The sequence below is a fragment of the Rhamphochromis sp. 'chilingali' genome (assembly GCF_963969265.1).
Source record: "Rhamphochromis sp. 'chilingali' genome assembly, chromosome: 2".
Classification (NCBI taxonomy): domain Eukaryota; kingdom Metazoa; phylum Chordata; class Actinopteri; order Cichliformes; family Cichlidae; genus Rhamphochromis; species Rhamphochromis sp. 'chilingali'.
In genome coordinates this window covers 27,894,444-27,911,024 of record NC_137930.1, presented here as the reverse complement: position 1 = coordinate 27,911,024, position 16,581 = coordinate 27,894,444, and the positions used below count along the sequence as shown (strand labels likewise).

Genomic DNA, 16,581 nt, shown 5'->3' with positions numbered 1-16,581 from the left:
AGCACCGAAATAAAGCACCGAAATAAAGCACTGAAATGTGCGCTGCTTTTCGGTCTGGTTACTACCGTTTATGTCAGAACCGATACCGGTACCCATCCCTAGTCAGGACCCATCGTCCTGAAAATCCACACAAGCCAAAAAATATGATGCCCTGAGGACCACTGTTGATTAACTGTATCAAACACTTTCATGTAGTCTAAAGATATTCTAAGAGCACAGTGATTACTGTTCAAAGCAGAACAGATTTTATCGCAGAGTAGCTCAGTGAAGCTGGTAGGATATAGAAACTGGAGCGAGGAGAGGATGACTGTTTGTCTACTGTACAGTACGTGTTTGTTCGTTTGTACATGTAGGCAGTTTGTGCAGAGGAGAGATGCCATCGTATTTACACTACATTTGTGCACTTCCTCCATCCACCTTTGCGCTTTCATGTGTTGAAGATGGTGAGTGTATAGCAGAAACAGCCAGTTTGCAGGTTTCTCTCTCCCCGCCTGCACTAGCATTCGCTGAACGTAGATCGAAGAGTTTCAGCCGTTCCTGGAGTGATCCCACCCCTGTCAAGAATGACTCTCCTCATGAACCCAGAGAGAGTGAGTTTACGCAGTCTCACACATGTGCACACAACGACAAACAAACAGACACCAACAAAGAGTTGCTGACAGCTGCAGGGAGCAAACGCAAATAGTTAGAGAGAAAATGTTGTTTTTCAAGCTAACCAGATTACAAACACTTAAATAGGGAGGTTTTAACATTCTCTCATCGGGCTTCCAGAGTCAAGTTTTTTAACATATAAGGAAATCTGTGCTAAAATTACTTACCCCACCTTGATAATGGGGGGGGGGGAACCTTTGCAAACCAAGCTTTCAGCGTAGCTTCAAGTCTGACCCTTTGGGTCACAGAGATTACTTCTGCATATACTACATTTAAGCAACATTTAATATGGACATCCACCTTGTAGTTGGATAAGAAAAATAAGGACAAACCTAATAGGTGACTTTTAATTTGTATGTAGCAAAATTTGCAGTCGTGAATGTTGGGACGTTGACATAAAACTTTGCATTTAAGCAAAGTGAGATGAGCACAAAAACATTCCCTTTTAAAAAGGTTTTAAACCTCGTAGACGAATATTATTAGCACATGCTTGCAAGCAGCGAATGTTTTGCTTGATAAATTTTGTCAGTTTCTATTTCTAGCATTTACAAAACAAAACAAAAAAAGCCTGACCTGGTTCTGTAAGAGTCCATATTTTAAATTAAGTCACGCTGCTTCCCAGCACCATCAGCTGGCAACAACATAAATTAAATATCAACCTGACATCCATATGCAAGAGTGTCTATTACAGATGTTAACCACAAATTAAGTCTGACAGGACAACAGAAATGAAAATTGTGAGAATAAATTTCGGTCAGTGCATTACGTGTGCGGTCAGAAATCATCCATGCGTCCCTTTGAGCAATCACATTTTGACTGTCAGATTGATTACAGCTTGAGTTGGCTTCGTGCCCTGTCATTAATGAATTTCCACACTCAGGTGACTCACAAGAAGTTGAAAGCCACTTAGCATTTCTCATGAAACACTAAAGGTCTGCTATTCAACACTTTGACATAAGAGTATGAGTTGACTGAGGCTAAATCAGACGTATCCTTGTGTTACTTGTATTTTATTAGGAAGTCGCATTGAGATCACAATCTCTCAACCCAAAACATCTAAATAATAATTCTACAAATAAAACATAAAATATAAATCCACAACATTGTCCATAATGTCAAAATACCCATAACATAAAACATTAAATGGCTTCTCAAAAGAAACGCCCACAAGTCTTCTTCACTGCTTTCCTTATTATGTTTTTGAATGCATCAATAGGTAGTGGCATGTTAAATGGAGGTCTTTCTGTAAAGTATTCCCTGTACAAGGTGCATAGGAACGAAACGCTGTTTTCCCAGATCTGCCAGATCTCATCAAAAAGCAAGCATCTAAAGGAGAGTAGCTGCTATTTAATAGCAGTGAAAGTTCTCTTTCTGTCGAGTGTGACTACACATTTAATCCCTGGATATTAAAATGAATTTTCAACAGTATGTCTCAGTTTCTCTACATGATAAAGAAGTGCTGTATAGGAAAGAGTAAATCAGAATAAATCAAAGTAATCCATCAGCACTACTCTTTGGGCTTAAGTTGTAAAGAAAATAAATGTGTAAATTTGAGGGGTGTAATTATAAAACAGAAGAAAGAAAGGTAAAAAAAAAAAAAAAAACAGTTTTTCCTTTACTCAGTTACTTTGATGTAGTATGAATGTTGTAAAAGCTGTAAAAACAAAGAAAATACAATTGTAAGTCCATGCGATGGGCCAAATTGGAGCTTTTGCTGGGCCAATTCTAGGCCCTTTGCCTTATGTTTGACACACCAATATAGAACTAAAACAGCTTTAACAGAAAATAAACTAGCGCTGCTTTCTTTGAGTGGTCAGTGATGGCCAACCCACCAAATCCTTAAGAATGCAGTCAGAGACTTTGCATTTGCAATAAAATGTAGAGAAATAAATAAATAAGACCCTACTAAATGATATTACAGTATTAAAGTCTTTATAAAAATCCCCAAATAATCATTTTTACCACAATCATCTCAAGATTTCCAGTATTCAGAACTGAAAAGCGACCTAATAAGATCCACATAAGGTTATCATTGTTTCATTGTTTGTAGTCAGTTGAAAATGAAAGTCACATTTCATGGACAGTACGTGTCACAGTGCTGTTGCGCTCTCTCTCTCTCCCTTGAAATAAGATGACATTTTGTTGCTGCAGTCTTACAGCTCACTTCCTGATTTTGGCAGTTCAAGGCCAACTAACACAGGAAAATCAAATCTGTGGACACTCGTAGAATCGCACGTTCACACGTACAAACTGACTGTCTCTGCTGTCGACTCTGACCCTGTTCATCTGTCTGTGTATGACCGTGGGTCTTTTTCAACTTTGTGATGCTCTCTCTTTCTGTGAGTACGTCCTCAAAAATGGTGTGTGTCTTAAGTCAAGCCCTGTCAGCTGTCATACGCCTACAACTGTTGTAGGCGTATGTGTCTCAGTGTTTCTGGAAGGCTTTGAATCATTCTAAACTGCATTCATCGTCTTTCTGTCTTCCATAGTCTAATGAAAGATTAACGAGTTGTTTATTGCAGCTTAAAAGTGTGGTTGAGCCCATATTTTTCGCTTTTTTTTGTTGTGGGGAAGAGTGGTGTTAAATCACAGGCGGTTTCCTGGAGACTTTGATGTTAGTCTTGTTTATCATTTCCTCAGTTTTCACGCTGTTTCATTTCAATAGTCTCATACCATACCAACTGGTCACACATCAAAGAAACACGGCTCAGGAGCGAGCATATTCGTGTGTCTCATTAGTGCAGTTAACGTAAATTTCACATCAAACCATGTCAACAAAACAACAAGCAACATAGACAAAACACACACAAGCCTGACTTGATGTCCAACAAATGTCCACTGGTACAAAAATCTCAGATGTAATAAACCAAGCCAAATATTGGGACCTACAAAGGTTTCAGCCACAACATGGGTGGATCAGTGTGAACGAGCCTAAGTGTTTCTGTATTAATAAATATGGAAGATTTTAACCTTCCGAGAAAAGATGTGAGTGAGCATCATTACAGTTATTAACTATTAACCCCTTGTTACTATAGTATAATCTGAAATCACATAAATAAATCCCTCTGTTTGTGAACAGGCAGGTAATTATTTGGCCAACAAACATTACAGCATTGCATTATTCAATACTGTGTTTCACATTTCAGTGGTAACACAGGTCCAATATAGAATTTAATAGAATGAAAGGTTAATATGCTCATTTTTGGACATTGATCAGAAGAGACATGTAACAGCACTGGCCACCAAACATTTATACGTGGATATTTAGTCAACGGTTTTAGAACTAATTAAACATATGGATAATTATTGTACTCGATATGTGTCCTGTAACATGTCCCTGCTTTACAATAACCGGTCTCCAGACTAAGTTTGATTTTTCTAGCCCATTTTTTGTAGTTGACACCTGAAATCTTGCTGCTATGCTTCCCATCAGTCATTTTCTTTTTTTTCCCCATTGTTTTTGCTACTCTCTGCTTTTTCCTATTCCACCTGTCATTTTTGTATGCCATTGCCATCATTAACAGCTCCATCCTTTCTCTCTCCCCCGCACTCACCTTGCTTCACTTCCTGGACACATCCATCCTTCATTCCCCGAGTTTCTCTTTCTCTGTCACCTTTCTTGCCTCTCACCCAACTTCCAACAACTTGCTTACACTCTATTATCTCAGACCTTCTTTATCTTACATTTTCTGCAGGTGGAGACCTGCAGACCTCTTGTGGCACTCTGGATGAAGGAGGTCTCGACGACAATATAGACTGGGAGGAGGAAAGGGAGATGGAGAGGCTGGCATGTGAGGGAGATGACTTTATACCTCCCAAAATCATGGTAAGAGATCCATAAGGGAACGTTATATGGGTGCATCATCCTTGGTTATTGTTTTCTGTCCTGTTGGTTTTGTTCACAAGGAACTGAATTAGTTATTTTAACCATGTAACTGCCTACATGCTTATTGGTACTGAAACAACAAGCCGTTTGAAACTTTTCTTTGATAGCTTGATCAGTGTTGACATGATCACATCACAATGTTGCTGTAGATTGAATGGCTGCACATCTTTGATGCAAATCTCCCATATCGCCACCACATCCCAAATGTGCTTATTTGGGTTGATGATTTTTGGCTGTGGAGGCCATTTGAGTGAAATGAAGTCACTGCCCTGTTCAAGAAACCAGCTTGAGATGATTTGAGCTGTAGCCATCATCAACATGAGTACGCCTTGGTCATAAAGTGATGGCTATGGTCAGCAACAATAATCGGATAGGCTGATTGGCCTGCCTTGTGATTGGCTGATTAGAAACAATTGAAGAGGAATACAAAGTAGCCAGTGAGTGTACATTAAAATTATTATAATCATTCTTGTTTTGTTTTTATTCTCTAGTAATTAAGACATATACAAAATCTACATCTTTATTACATCTGTAGAATATTACCTAGGGCATAGTTGTAATAAAATATAAGCATACGATAAGAAATTCTGCCTTTTCCTCTTTTCTCTTTGTATTAATTCTTGTACTTTTCCATCTTACATCGAAACTAACAAGTTTCCGCTCCTCTGCTGTTTCTGCTTCATGTTTAGCTGATCTCTTCTAAGGTCCCCAAGGCCGAGTACATTCCCACCATAATCCGTAGGGACGACCCCTCCATCATTCCCATCCTCTATGTGAGTGGAATGCACCGAAACATACAGTAGACAAGAACTACAGAAAGTCACACTAAAATATACACATATATCAACCATGCAAACTGCCTTTGCTAAGATGTTTTGTGTAATTTTCATTTTCTTCAGGACCATGAACATGCAACTTTTGATGATATTTTGGGTGAGTATTTCTGTGGGGTGCGTGTTCTTCTCTGCCATTTTCACCTTCACTATTTCTTCTTTATTATTTTTTAATTCTCACTTTCTTTCTACAATCAAAACTTCACTAATGGAATATAAAACTATGTGTATGAAATACATCTACTGCCAAACATTTTTGAGCCTGAAAGTAAATGTTTAACAAGTGACATGATGAATAATGAAATTTGTATAGATACAAAAGACTTACATAACATCCTGTCAGAATAAACAGAATAAAACATGAGGTCAATTCCTTCCTGTGAAATAGAAAACAGGCATCTTTACTTTATAGTGTTGCCTGTGGAGTTAAAGGTCACACAAATATCTTGTGGATAAACCTTACTTGCTTTCAAATCTCTAGAAATTAACTTAGATTTGGCTAATGTGGCTTATTTATTTAGAAACTGTTTAGTGCTGCAATGGATTTCTCCCCTCTGAACACTGAGGCATTTACAGTCACATTCTCCAGAGTTTCCTAATGTAATAATGATCTCTGCATTGATTAGAGCTCTCATATAGAAGGTACAAGGATGCCCATGGATGTTTTTACAGATACATACAGATTTTCATTTGAAATTCATCGAGCTGTTTTATTTTACAATGACACTTTCTGACGCCTGAAGAACACAGTGTTGAGTTCAATTTAAATTACATCTTCTGTTTGTGTCTCCGCTGTCTATTACTACACCTGTAGTTGAACTCACCCTCCTGGGATTTTCTTTGTGTTCTTCCTCTCTTCCTACATTCTTACATGTCGCTTCGCTTTTCTTTTTTCTCTCCCTCTCTCGGTCCCTGTCATTCACATCAATCCCTCCCTTTCCCCCTCTTGCTCACAGAGGAAATAGACAAGAAGCTCACAGCTTACAGGAGAGGAAGCAAGTTCTGGAGGATGCTCATCTTTTGTCAAGTGAGGAACAAGAATTTTATTCCTATTAAAATTGAATATTTTACTTATTAACTGTCCTACCCTAAAGCACGCATTTATGTATTGTACATAGTGTATTTTTCCACAACGATATCCCTTTTTGAATGAAATTATTTCTGAAAATGAATTTCATGGATAGTAAAGGGACGATGAATAATATGCATGTATTTGGTTTAGCTTGGCTTCGGTTTGAGGATCTATAACATACTGTATACTTTTTTTGCAGGGAGGCCCTGGTCATCTGTATTTACTGAAGAATAAAGTGGCAACGTTTGCTAAGGTGGAAAAAGAGGAGGACATGAGCCAGTAAGCTAGTTCTGGACATTAGGGTCCATCTCTCCTTAATGAATATTAGTTTATGCCACAGTAATGTAGAATAGTGCAACAATTCCTATTTATTTACCACATCTTATAAAGCATGGCCATAAGCCAGTGCATGCTTTTTTCTTTTAACCTTTATTTAATGGTTAAATACATTTTATCTCCATAAATTGTTGAACAAAGGAACAGTTTCTTTAGTTTTGCCTCTGTACACGACAACAATTAAGTGCAGACTATCAGTTTTAATTCAGGAGTTTTTACCCAAAAAACGTATTAAATTTTTTAGGAATTTGTTCTCTGTTTTCAGAGGATCAAAATTAACGGGACAAACCAACATAAGTTCTAATATAAGGATTGTTTTCAGTACTTTGACGGGAAGTCATTGATTGTCTCTCAGACAGTGTACAGGACATCACCAAATACTGTTTCCTCACTTCGATTTGTTCTGTTACTTGTTGCATGTTTGTGGGTCTCTTTGCCTTCAGGTTTGTATCTTATAACTGAAAACCTGCTATTGAGTAGAGATCAGGTGACTGATTTGGCCATTGAAGAATATCTGATAGCTTTGGGAAACTTTTGCGTTGCCTTTGCAGTATATTTTGGGTCATTATCCATTTGCAATGTGAAGCACCATCTGATCAGTTTTGCAGCATTTGGCTGAATCTGAGCAGAGAGTATAGGCCTGTATACTTCAGAATTTATCCCGCTGCTTCTGTCAGCAGTCACATCATCAATAAACACTATTGGCCCGGCTCCACTGGCAGCCATATATGCCATATAATTGCCTCCTCCATGTTTGACAGATAATGTGGTATGCTCTGGATCATAAGTTATTCCTTGCTTCTACATACTTTTCACTTCCCATCATTCTGCTAGAAGTTAATCTTGTTTTTAATCCGTCCAAAGAATTTTTTCACCACTGTGCGAGCTCTTTCCAGAGGTTTCTGGCCAAAACCAGCTCTTGAATGTAACCAGTAGTTGACACCTTGTTGTAAACCCTCTGTATTTCCATTCATGAAGGCAGTGACAAGTGCTGGCTATGAAACTGGTTGTCAATTAATTTTCCAATTAATGTTGAGCCTCTGAAAATGGAGGCACTGTGTATAAAAATGACTGTAATTTCTAAATAGTTAATGCAATACATTTGTAAAAACCCTTAAATTAAAGCTGTAAAGTTTGTACTTCAATTACATTGACTGTTTGATTTAAAATTGTACTCCACTGAATACAGTGGCAAAACTATAATGACTGTTCCAACAAATGATGGGCCTAACTGCACTTACATAAATACAGAAAACATGACAAACAGCTAACCATTGCCATTGCTCTTAAGCAATGCAAATGAAAAAAGCACATAGAGCTCATGATAAGTTAATAACTTTCATTGTGTGTTTAAGGTTCATATAACAAGTATATGTAAATGCTCTTTTAATACTCTTTCTTTGAATGCTCTCCCACTTGACCAAATCAGCGATGTTCCTCTGGGACCATGCAGCACTATCTCTACAATTTTTTGCATTTATGTGCACCATCTATTGTTATTCTTCTTGTACAGGGGAACATTTTGACTTGATCACATTTGTTTGTTATACAAATCATGTCTTGAATCTGGCTTGTCTGAATGTTGCATTTGATTTTAAATGCTTGCCCATTTTACTTTGCATTTTTCAGCCTGTCTGTGTTCTTTATTAAAGCATTATCCCATGTAACTGTACTCTTTGAATTTGTTCAGATTCTGGAGGAGACTCAGTCGCTTCATGAGTAAAGTCAATCCAGAACCAAACCTGATCCACATAATGGGATGCTATGTCCTGGGTAACCCCAATGGCGAGAAGGTATTTAGATCACTACTACACAAACTCACAGCAAAATGAGTGCAGTAATTGTAGAAACAAATCAATATTATCCATGCTTTCCTCACTTCTAATTAGCAGGTTTACTCGTATAGGCTAGAATACTGTAGAAACGCCCAAATATTCATCTAATACTCAGTCACAGTTTTAATCATTTGTATTGGAATCCATCACAACAGCTCTTACAAATGTATCATTTAAATTTATGTGAATGTAAATGTAAATTACATTTATTTGAATATGTAAAATTTTACTATTGAGCGATAGCAATCTCCACTGACAATGCTGATTTTTAGAAGAACAGAGGATTGGAGACGCTATTGGAGGAAGTCCATCAGCTCTCCAGCAACATTAACTTTTATTGAACTTTGGTCAGGTGGTTTTCTTTATGATTTACAGACAGTAGATAGTAGATAAGAATGTTGAATAAATTAATATTTCACATTGTTACTTATTGAGTGAATAGTCTTGCTAGTAGCAGGTAGTTAGTACCGGTAGTCTTACTAGTCAGCTTAAAGTTTTACTGAAATAACGTGAAATTCTTGCTCCTTAAAGCACATGGGTTGTTAGCTTAGTAACTAATGTCTAATGTGATCAAACAGTTAGTTGTACAAAAAGCACCTTAAAAAACATAACATTACTTAGTCACTAATATGTGAGGTCTAGTCCTTTTGTGTATTTAAATACATGCCAAGAGTATTGAAGGAGTCTGTGAAGATAAAGTGAAAGTTCTAAGAACTAGTTCAGCCCAATCACCACTTGTCGACATCAAGGATGTTGCAGAATTCCTTCAGGTATAAGATAAAAACTATGCAACAACGACACTCATCGCATGATTGCAACATCAGTAAAAATCGGCAAACAGCAAATATCGGACGATATATCAGTCAGCTCTGTTATATATAGCTATCAAGCTATTAATGTTATCAATATACGAATGATGTGATAATGCACAACGCTTCTGTTAGTGTGAATTTTGGTGAAAAGAAATGCGTAAGATGCAGTGCTCATCAGTAAATCCCAGGCACATCGTGTTAAAGTAGAACCGATCATAGTTATATATATAAATGAGTTCTATATATAAATAGCACTGATTTCATAACTTGGGATGGTTTGTTTCTTACCATTACAGTCACTCCTGCCCAATCTTGTCTCTTCTCCCTCTCTCTGTACTCATTTTCTGTTTGCCGCCCACTGCTTTCATATCTGCTCCTTGTGTCTGTTTATATGCCTCTTTGTCTGATCAGTGTGCAGCCCCGCTGGCTTTCTTGTTTTCTCCTCATCTCCTCTTCCACCTGTGCAGCTATTATCTCATTCTGAGTAATGTTAATGGATAGAGCTGAATAACACAAATGCTGAATGATACCGCACCCCTCTAGCTGATGTGAACAACTAAGACACAAAGCCAGCCATATACACACATATCTCCTCCTCCCTAATAAATAATCACATAAATAATTATTTACACACACACACACACACACACACAAATAGACACACACACATACACAAATACAAACATGATGGCATGCACAGATGCAGACACAGATATAAACTCTAACCAGCGGTGTTAGTCTGACCTAACTGTCTGTTCCAGTCATGTCTTCCAAAATGCTTAGTGGATCTCTCCAGTGTTGGACAGTCTGCACAGCGGTGAAATATACACCCTGACAAACAAACAGACAAATATGAACATTGCTTTCACCAGTGTGTGAATTCAAAACAACACAAAGTCCTTTTTTCCAGGGGTTTGGTATAGTTTTGAGATCTGCATTTGCTTCCTGTCTCAGTGTTTCTCTGTTTAAACACTGCCAACATCAGTTGAACACTTTTATTCATTATGCTCTATGATGCTATGAGAGCCTCCAACCTAGCAGCATGGATTTGCTGACACAAAAACATTGATGAGGCTGGGCAGTGATGATGGTTGATGGGAAGGTGGTCAGGTTTTTCCACACAAAACTGTTCATATGTTTGGCAAATCAGAATTAACATCTCATTTACTGTTTTCTGTTCTGTAGCCACTGAACAGCACATCATCCATGCTGCCTGTTTATCCAAAGTTTTAATGGAATTATCTTGGCTCCCGTTTCAGTCCCTTTGTAAACAGCTACATATTTTCCTAGATGCTTCACTCCAGACTGCACAACGCAAACACTTAGAAAAAAACAGAAGTATTTGTAACACATAAATACACCGCATGGCTTCAGTTAGCCACAACACAGGATTTGCACGACAAAATCACATGATAAAGTGATAACACATCATAAAGTGGAAAAGAAATGCTTTTCTTGCTCTTTAAGTTTCTTGCCTGAATTTGGTCATGAAGGATCTCCCGTGTTAGAAAAAGAGAGATTCTCTTTTTCTGAAACAGACAGCAGCACATTGGTGCTATAAGGTAATTAAGGTGGCGACTAGTGATTGTTTTCTTGTTCAGTAATCCATCAGTTGTGATCAAAAATTCAAAAATCTCGTGTAAATTTAAAGCTGGGAATTGATGTTTGTCTTTCTGAGTGTGCATTTGTGTCTTTGGCCATATGAAGCTGAATTTATTGCAATCCTCCTGTTGTTTTTCTGTGTTTGTGAGCTTGTCAGGCGATGCAGACGACCCCTCTGCAAGTGTAGTCAAGTGAAATGCGATTAATTGGTGTTTGCTCTCTTATCTCAACTCAACAGCTGTTCCAGAAGCTGAAGAATCTGATGAGGCCTTATTCTGTTGAGTTCGAGTCACCGCTGGAGCTGTCTGCACAGGGTAGGTCCACACAAACATCCCAACGCACTCAAACGTGTGCTGTAGAGGGACTTGCGCACACACAGAAGTGTGCGATACGTCTGGTAAATATGAAATGATACGGACACGTGCCATCTGTCCTGCTTTAACAACTGCACAAGGAATTTACTCAAACAGCTGTTCCCTCATTTTAAAAATCTGATTTATTTTCACAGTCATCTCCTTTTTGTTTAATTTCTTCTTTAATAATCACTTGCGTTTTATTTATAATCTTCCTCTTCTGTTAGGGTGGCTTCTTGATGTTTTGGTGTTAAAGTGATGTTTAATGCAACTCATTTTTTTAGATTTCCTACTCCAAACTTTGCACAGCACCCAGTCCAGTGCTGTTACTGAGCACTTGGAGACCTGCACATCTCCTTTCTAGCCTCATGTGGGAGTACGGATGTACAGTATTCAGTATCACAATCAGTATTAAAAACAAGCCTGTTCTCATCTCCAGGAACATTTAGAGCATTTTACTTACACCCAGTTCCAGATTTCCTTTACATTTGTTCTAAAAAGGCATCAGCATCGGCATATACAAATGTAGAGTACCCTAAAGCAAAGACAAAGAAATGGTTCTACAGCAGAAATCAAAGTTGTGTCCTTGATTGCATTTTGATTATTAGCAAACTCTTAAACTCCAAGTTTTAATGTCTAAGAGCAGCAAATTCTTTTCAGATTGTTGTTTACCACAATTACTGATAGCAAGAAAATCAGCAACAAACAAAGGCTGAGATATAGATTCTCTTTATCTAAACAAATCAAAAACAATGAAAGCATCTGTCATTACACTTCTCCTGCCTCCTTAAAGCCCACTGCTCTGAAAATCCACACCTCTCATTTATCAAACAGGATTTGCTTTTCTGGCTAAGGTTCATTTTTATAGTACCGGTAGTATAATGCTGTGTAGAAGTCGTGAGCTTTCCCTCATTTCCTCCTATTTTACTTCCAAGGAGCCAGACTTTCTTGTCATTTTTAAAGTGGCCCTGAGCAATAATTCTCGAGAGACATCTCTGGCTCTTCAGTTATTCCTACTATTTGCAAAAACCTTATTAGAAGTGGCTTAATGGAAGTGAGACTGCCAAGAAGCCATACTTAAAGAAGGAGGAACAATACAAAAGATTGAAGTATGCAAAATTACACAAGCACTGGATCGAAAAGTCAGTGGAGTGATGAATCCAAATGTGAAATTTTTGTTTCAGATTGTCATTAACAGTAAAGAGGAGGTTAGACGAGGTACAACAGTGAGCGTCTACAGCTATCTATAAAAACACGGTGGAGGCACCGTCATGGTTTGAACTGACTTTTCAGCCACTGCTGTTGGGGATTTTGTCATAATTGATAGAATTATGAATGGAAAAAGGTAGCATTTGTAGAAAGGGTATGAACGGCAGCAGCTTCCTTTCTCAGCATGACCGTGGCCCCGCACACACTGCAGATACTGTCAAAGCATACCTGGCTAGAGAAACACGCAATCCACCTATTTCCTATTTTCATAGGAAACCCAAACCTTATTCTATCCAGATGGACCCCATAAAGATACCTGGCACCCAGTTTTCTAACCCCAAAACAGATATCTTTCTTATAGTATGTTAAACTTCATGTCTTTGTTTTAATGATCCTATCCTATCTACTCAGGCAAAGAGATGATCGAGGCGTACTTTGACTTCCGCCTCTACCGCCTTTGGAAGACGAGGCAACACTCCAAGCTGTTGGACTATGAGGATTTTTTGTGACAAAGACATCTGGATCAATGGTGCAGCGGAGCCCTCCAGTGCCACGAGGAACCTGTTAAAACTGATCCAGCATTTGAACATTGCTCAGCTGTAGTGCTCGGCCCGCCGACTCGACACAAACAGTCATACCCGCGTTCACCCTTGAGAGGCTGGGAGAAGAGGGAAGGCAATAGTAGACCAAGGGGCTGAAGATGAATTAAATTATGCTGTGCCTCCGCTCTTCCTCGTTTTCAAAAAGAAAGGTCACCGACTAACAGGGAAAAAAAGGCCAAATCAACATAAAAGGGGGGGGGGGAGCGAGAGAGAGCTGGATTTGTTTGCATCATGGCAAACAAATCTGTCTGCCTCTTGAGTTTGAAAGCAAAATCCATATGTCAAATGTGTACAAAAGAAATACCATTAGAGTCACACTCCTCTGTTGCAAGGACTTCATTTTTGAAGCTGATGATGCGCGTCAGAAAACTTCCTGAAATTCATTCTGTCATACTGTGGTTCTGTGTTTTGACTGGACCTCCCAAATAATCTCAGACCCCAGAGTAAAATACTAAATAAACCATACGTTGATGTGTGTATATATCACATTAATATATTAGCATAGCTTCAGTCATGCAAATTACTCTATTACAAGAGAAATAATGCATCATTTATTTTTGATGTGCATTGTTGTGCAATTTCATATGGAAATACTTTGGAATAACTCAGGTTTTAGCCATGAAGTAATTAACCTGTTTGTCTATCAAGATATTGTAATCTTCATCGCCATTGCTTGGAATGAATGTATTATCTCTCCAGAGATGCGTCTTTGGTTTGAGGAACTATTCTCATTGGGGGGAAAGTACAATGTTCGAACATCGTGTGGGTGTGTGGGTGTTTTCCTTGTAAAACAAAAAAAACAACAAAACAAAACAAAAAAACATGCAGATGTGTGTATTTTCTCTTACTGTTCATCCGGTAAAGGAAAAAATATCATTCCCTCAATTATCTTTCTGTCACATACATCCAAACACAAAGACAGTCTAGTATCCTTCATGATGTCAAGAGGGATGTAAGAGCCATGCAAGTGCTCCTACCGCTGTAGTGTAGGAGTTTTCCTATTGATCCTTCCTGCTCATTTGCAGAAGGTCTGGGCCACTTAGCGGGCCCTTGTCAACAGTGCTGGCTGCACTCGCTATCTGCCAAACACACTTGGCTTCTCTTAATGGCAGCCAACCAGGCTTCCGCTGCCTCTCGCTTCGCTGGGCTGTGATCCAGTCCGAGGACCGGAGCTTTCCCGAATTTGCCAGGAGTTTAAATTGTTAACATCTATTTGCTTCTCCTTCCAGGTGCCAGTGAGTTTCTAAGGCTGGCCCAAGTGACCTGAGCAGTCTCAAACAGATTAAGGAGGGTCAAAGCACTCACACAAAAATACAGTACACACACACACACACACAAATGCTAGGGCTGGGACAGTAGTTTAAGAAACCATTAAATCAGGACTAAGTTAAAAAGCCATTTCACAGATACAGTACCACATCTGAAGGTCAGCTCGCTCGTAATGAGGAGGAGTGCTCCTGTGAAAATATTTTATAATGTCTTCTGTGGCTCAGGGGGAACATTTTTAGAAAGAAGCTTATATGAGAGAGCTTGCATTACAAACTGGTGCTGCTGTGTTTGAGGGCTGTGGGAGTTTGTATAGAGAGGAAAGCTGCATTAGGGGAAGTGTAGGATTCAGGGTGTTTGGGCATGAATGAAGATCAAACACATGTTTGAAGTAATCAGTTCAGAAGTCGTGGTCATTCCAAAGGTTGACAGACTTTAAAAATGTATTAAAAACAGCTGATTTAATCTCAGTCTGTTAAGTGCCCAAGTCCCTAAAATCTACGTTTCCCATAGCAGCTTTACATAATAAAAAGCAGCAACTCTTGCAAAGCACAAAAATCTCAATTCCCAATTTTTATTTTTATTTTTTGCCATTTAAAGCAGGTAGATTTTGCAAAAGGCTCAGAATATTGAGGTTTTGTGCTTCCTGAGTGCTGCATCAGAGGAAGCGATTGTTGCGAATGTGTTCACGATCTCGAAGGTGCTACACGATGTGCCGTCAAGTCACAGGTCGCCGTTCAGCTCCAGTACGGCGAGAATTCAAAGTGATCGAAACAGTGGAACTTCAAGACTGGTTGCTGAGTGTAGGTGCAGAAAAACTGCAGTCAGCACGGTGAAACCCTTCGGCTTAGAGTGGTCAAGTGGTCCTAGCCCTGCGTAACACAGACACATGCAAATAAACACACGCCAGGCAAAGCTTTTCTACATCAGTGTGTGGTAAATACTTTTCCATTTGTCATTTATTTGCGTTAATATTTGAGCATTGTGAGCAGAACTATTTTTTTTTTTTGTGTGTGTGTTAAACTCAACCAATCTCACTGGAGTGCTTTTTACAGGCTTAACATTGGTTTTTATTTGCATTTGCCCTCTCTGACTTCGAAATGCTGGCCTACAGTTTGTCTGGCACAGACAAGTGCTCTCTCAGCCTGAGTCACGCAGTACATGTTTTCACTACAGATATAAAATTCCACACTTATGCAACCTGTCATTTTCCTGAGCCATTTTTAATTCCAGCAAAAGCATTACGCTGCCAAATTCTTGGAGAAGTTGTCCTAAACAGCTCTAGGGTTTAATGGAATATTATTTGATGGGTGAATTCAAAAACACCAAAGCAAAAAAGAAAAATATCACTATAATTTAAAATATTCTGAATTCACTGAACTCTGACTCAGGAGTTTGAGAGCACTTTCCTCTGCTTTCAAACAAATAAATAAATGAACAAAAACTAACATTTCACCAGAAATCTAATTAAAGATGCAAATGTGTCTACTTGTGATGCACTGTTTGCCTTTTTTGATAGATACTTCGGCAGAAAGATATTCGATAGTTATTTAAAGGCTCCTAAACCTAAAACAAACAATACAGCCATGTTTCTTGTGATGGTGTCTCACAAACACAATCCAGCATTTCATTCCCATTTATAATCCTTAAACTTCACAGTGTCAACGTCACTGGACTATCACATTTGCAGAAGACATTGTGATGAGTGAGAGCAGGGGGCGAATGGAAGAGAGCCTGGAGAGGTGGCGGTATGTTCTGGAAAGAAGAGGAATGAAAGTGTGAATGAGACATGGACAGCTGGACAGAAGGAGCAGAAGTAGTGCTCGTGGACAAGTTTATATAACTGGGGTCAATCATCTAAAGCAATGGACAGTGCACGAGAGGTGAAAATTAGAGTGCAGGCATGGCGGAGGAGATGGAGATGAGTGTTGGGGGTGATTTATGACAGAGGGACAGTAAGAGTGAAAAGGAAGGTTTAAAAGATGACAGACTTGCAATGATGTATGTTTTGGAAATCATGGCTCTGAAAACAAAAGGAGGCTGGAGTTATCAGAGTTGAAGATGATCAGATTTTCAGGTTGGAAATGAGTGTGAATGAATGGTCAGGTTAGTTTTAGCGAGACA

The 16,581-nt window shown here is 38.7% G+C and overlaps 1 protein-coding gene across 3 annotated transcripts in view; it reads left to right on the top strand.

Annotated features, from left to right (window-relative positions):
* The window catches only part of nsmfa (NMDA receptor synaptonuclear signaling and neuronal migration factor a), a 51,474-nt gene extending 35,613 nt beyond the window's left edge, over positions 1-15,861 (top strand). For all 3 annotated transcript variants that reach the window (XM_080871521.1, XM_080871522.1, XM_080871520.1), the window contains exons 6-13: positions 4,347-4,477; positions 5,227-5,310; positions 5,437-5,470; positions 6,327-6,397; positions 6,642-6,721; positions 8,469-8,571; positions 11,266-11,341; positions 13,001-15,861. In XM_080871521.1, the coding sequence (XP_080727647.1) occupies positions 4,347-4,477; positions 5,227-5,310; positions 5,437-5,470; positions 6,327-6,397; positions 6,642-6,721; positions 8,469-8,571; positions 11,266-11,341; positions 13,001-13,098 (677 nt within the window). In that variant the 3' untranslated portion in view covers positions 13,099-15,861. The remainder of the gene's footprint in view (positions 1-4,346; positions 4,478-5,226; positions 5,311-5,436; positions 5,471-6,326; positions 6,398-6,641; positions 6,722-8,468; positions 8,572-11,265; positions 11,342-13,000) is intronic.
* The last annotated feature ends 720 nt before the right edge of the window (positions 15,862-16,581 follow it).